Here is a 344-nt window from a genome sequence, read left to right as displayed (position 1 = left end):
GCAGGAAATACGCCAGCGGCACAGAGAAGGCAAAATTTGGGAGCTGGGACAGGTTCCGATGAGCCTACAAGGGGTTTGGGCGTTTCAAGGTGGTGCAGACGAAAGGGGCAGAGCTCAGGGCGCCTGGATGTCCCTGGGTGAGCTGTCCCCCTTCTCCGTGCAGAAAAGGCAAATAAAAGGGCCTGGGGGTGTGCGGCCAGACCCAGGCCAGGTGGGCGGGAAGAGTGGATGCCCACCTTCCCACGGCTCAGCGTCAGGCAGGGGCCGGGGTCCTCTGGGGGGTGGGGCCGGTCCACCTCCATGTCTGCTCTCGCCTCCCTCCCCACGCCTACGTCGCAGATGCA

At 64.2% G+C, this 344-nt stretch overlaps 1 protein-coding gene across 1 annotated transcript in view; it reads right to left on the bottom strand.

Moving 5' to 3' along the window:
- The window catches only part of TCF25 (TCF25 ribosome quality control complex subunit), a 22,229-nt gene that overhangs the window by 4,326 nt on the left and 17,559 nt on the right, over window positions 1–344 (bottom strand). The window contains exon 12 of the mRNA XM_007468455.1: window positions 3–64. Coding sequence (XP_007468517.1) covers window positions 3–64 — 62 coding nt within the window. The remainder of the gene's footprint in view (window positions 1–2; window positions 65–344) is intronic.

Source organism: Lipotes vexillifer, unplaced genomic scaffold, assembly GCF_000442215.2.
Source record: "Lipotes vexillifer unplaced genomic scaffold, Lipotes_vexillifer_v1.1 scaffold23, whole genome shotgun sequence".
Lineage (NCBI taxonomy): Eukaryota > Metazoa > Chordata > Mammalia > Artiodactyla > Lipotidae > Lipotes > Lipotes vexillifer.
This window is presented reverse-complemented; position numbering and strand designations above follow the sequence as displayed.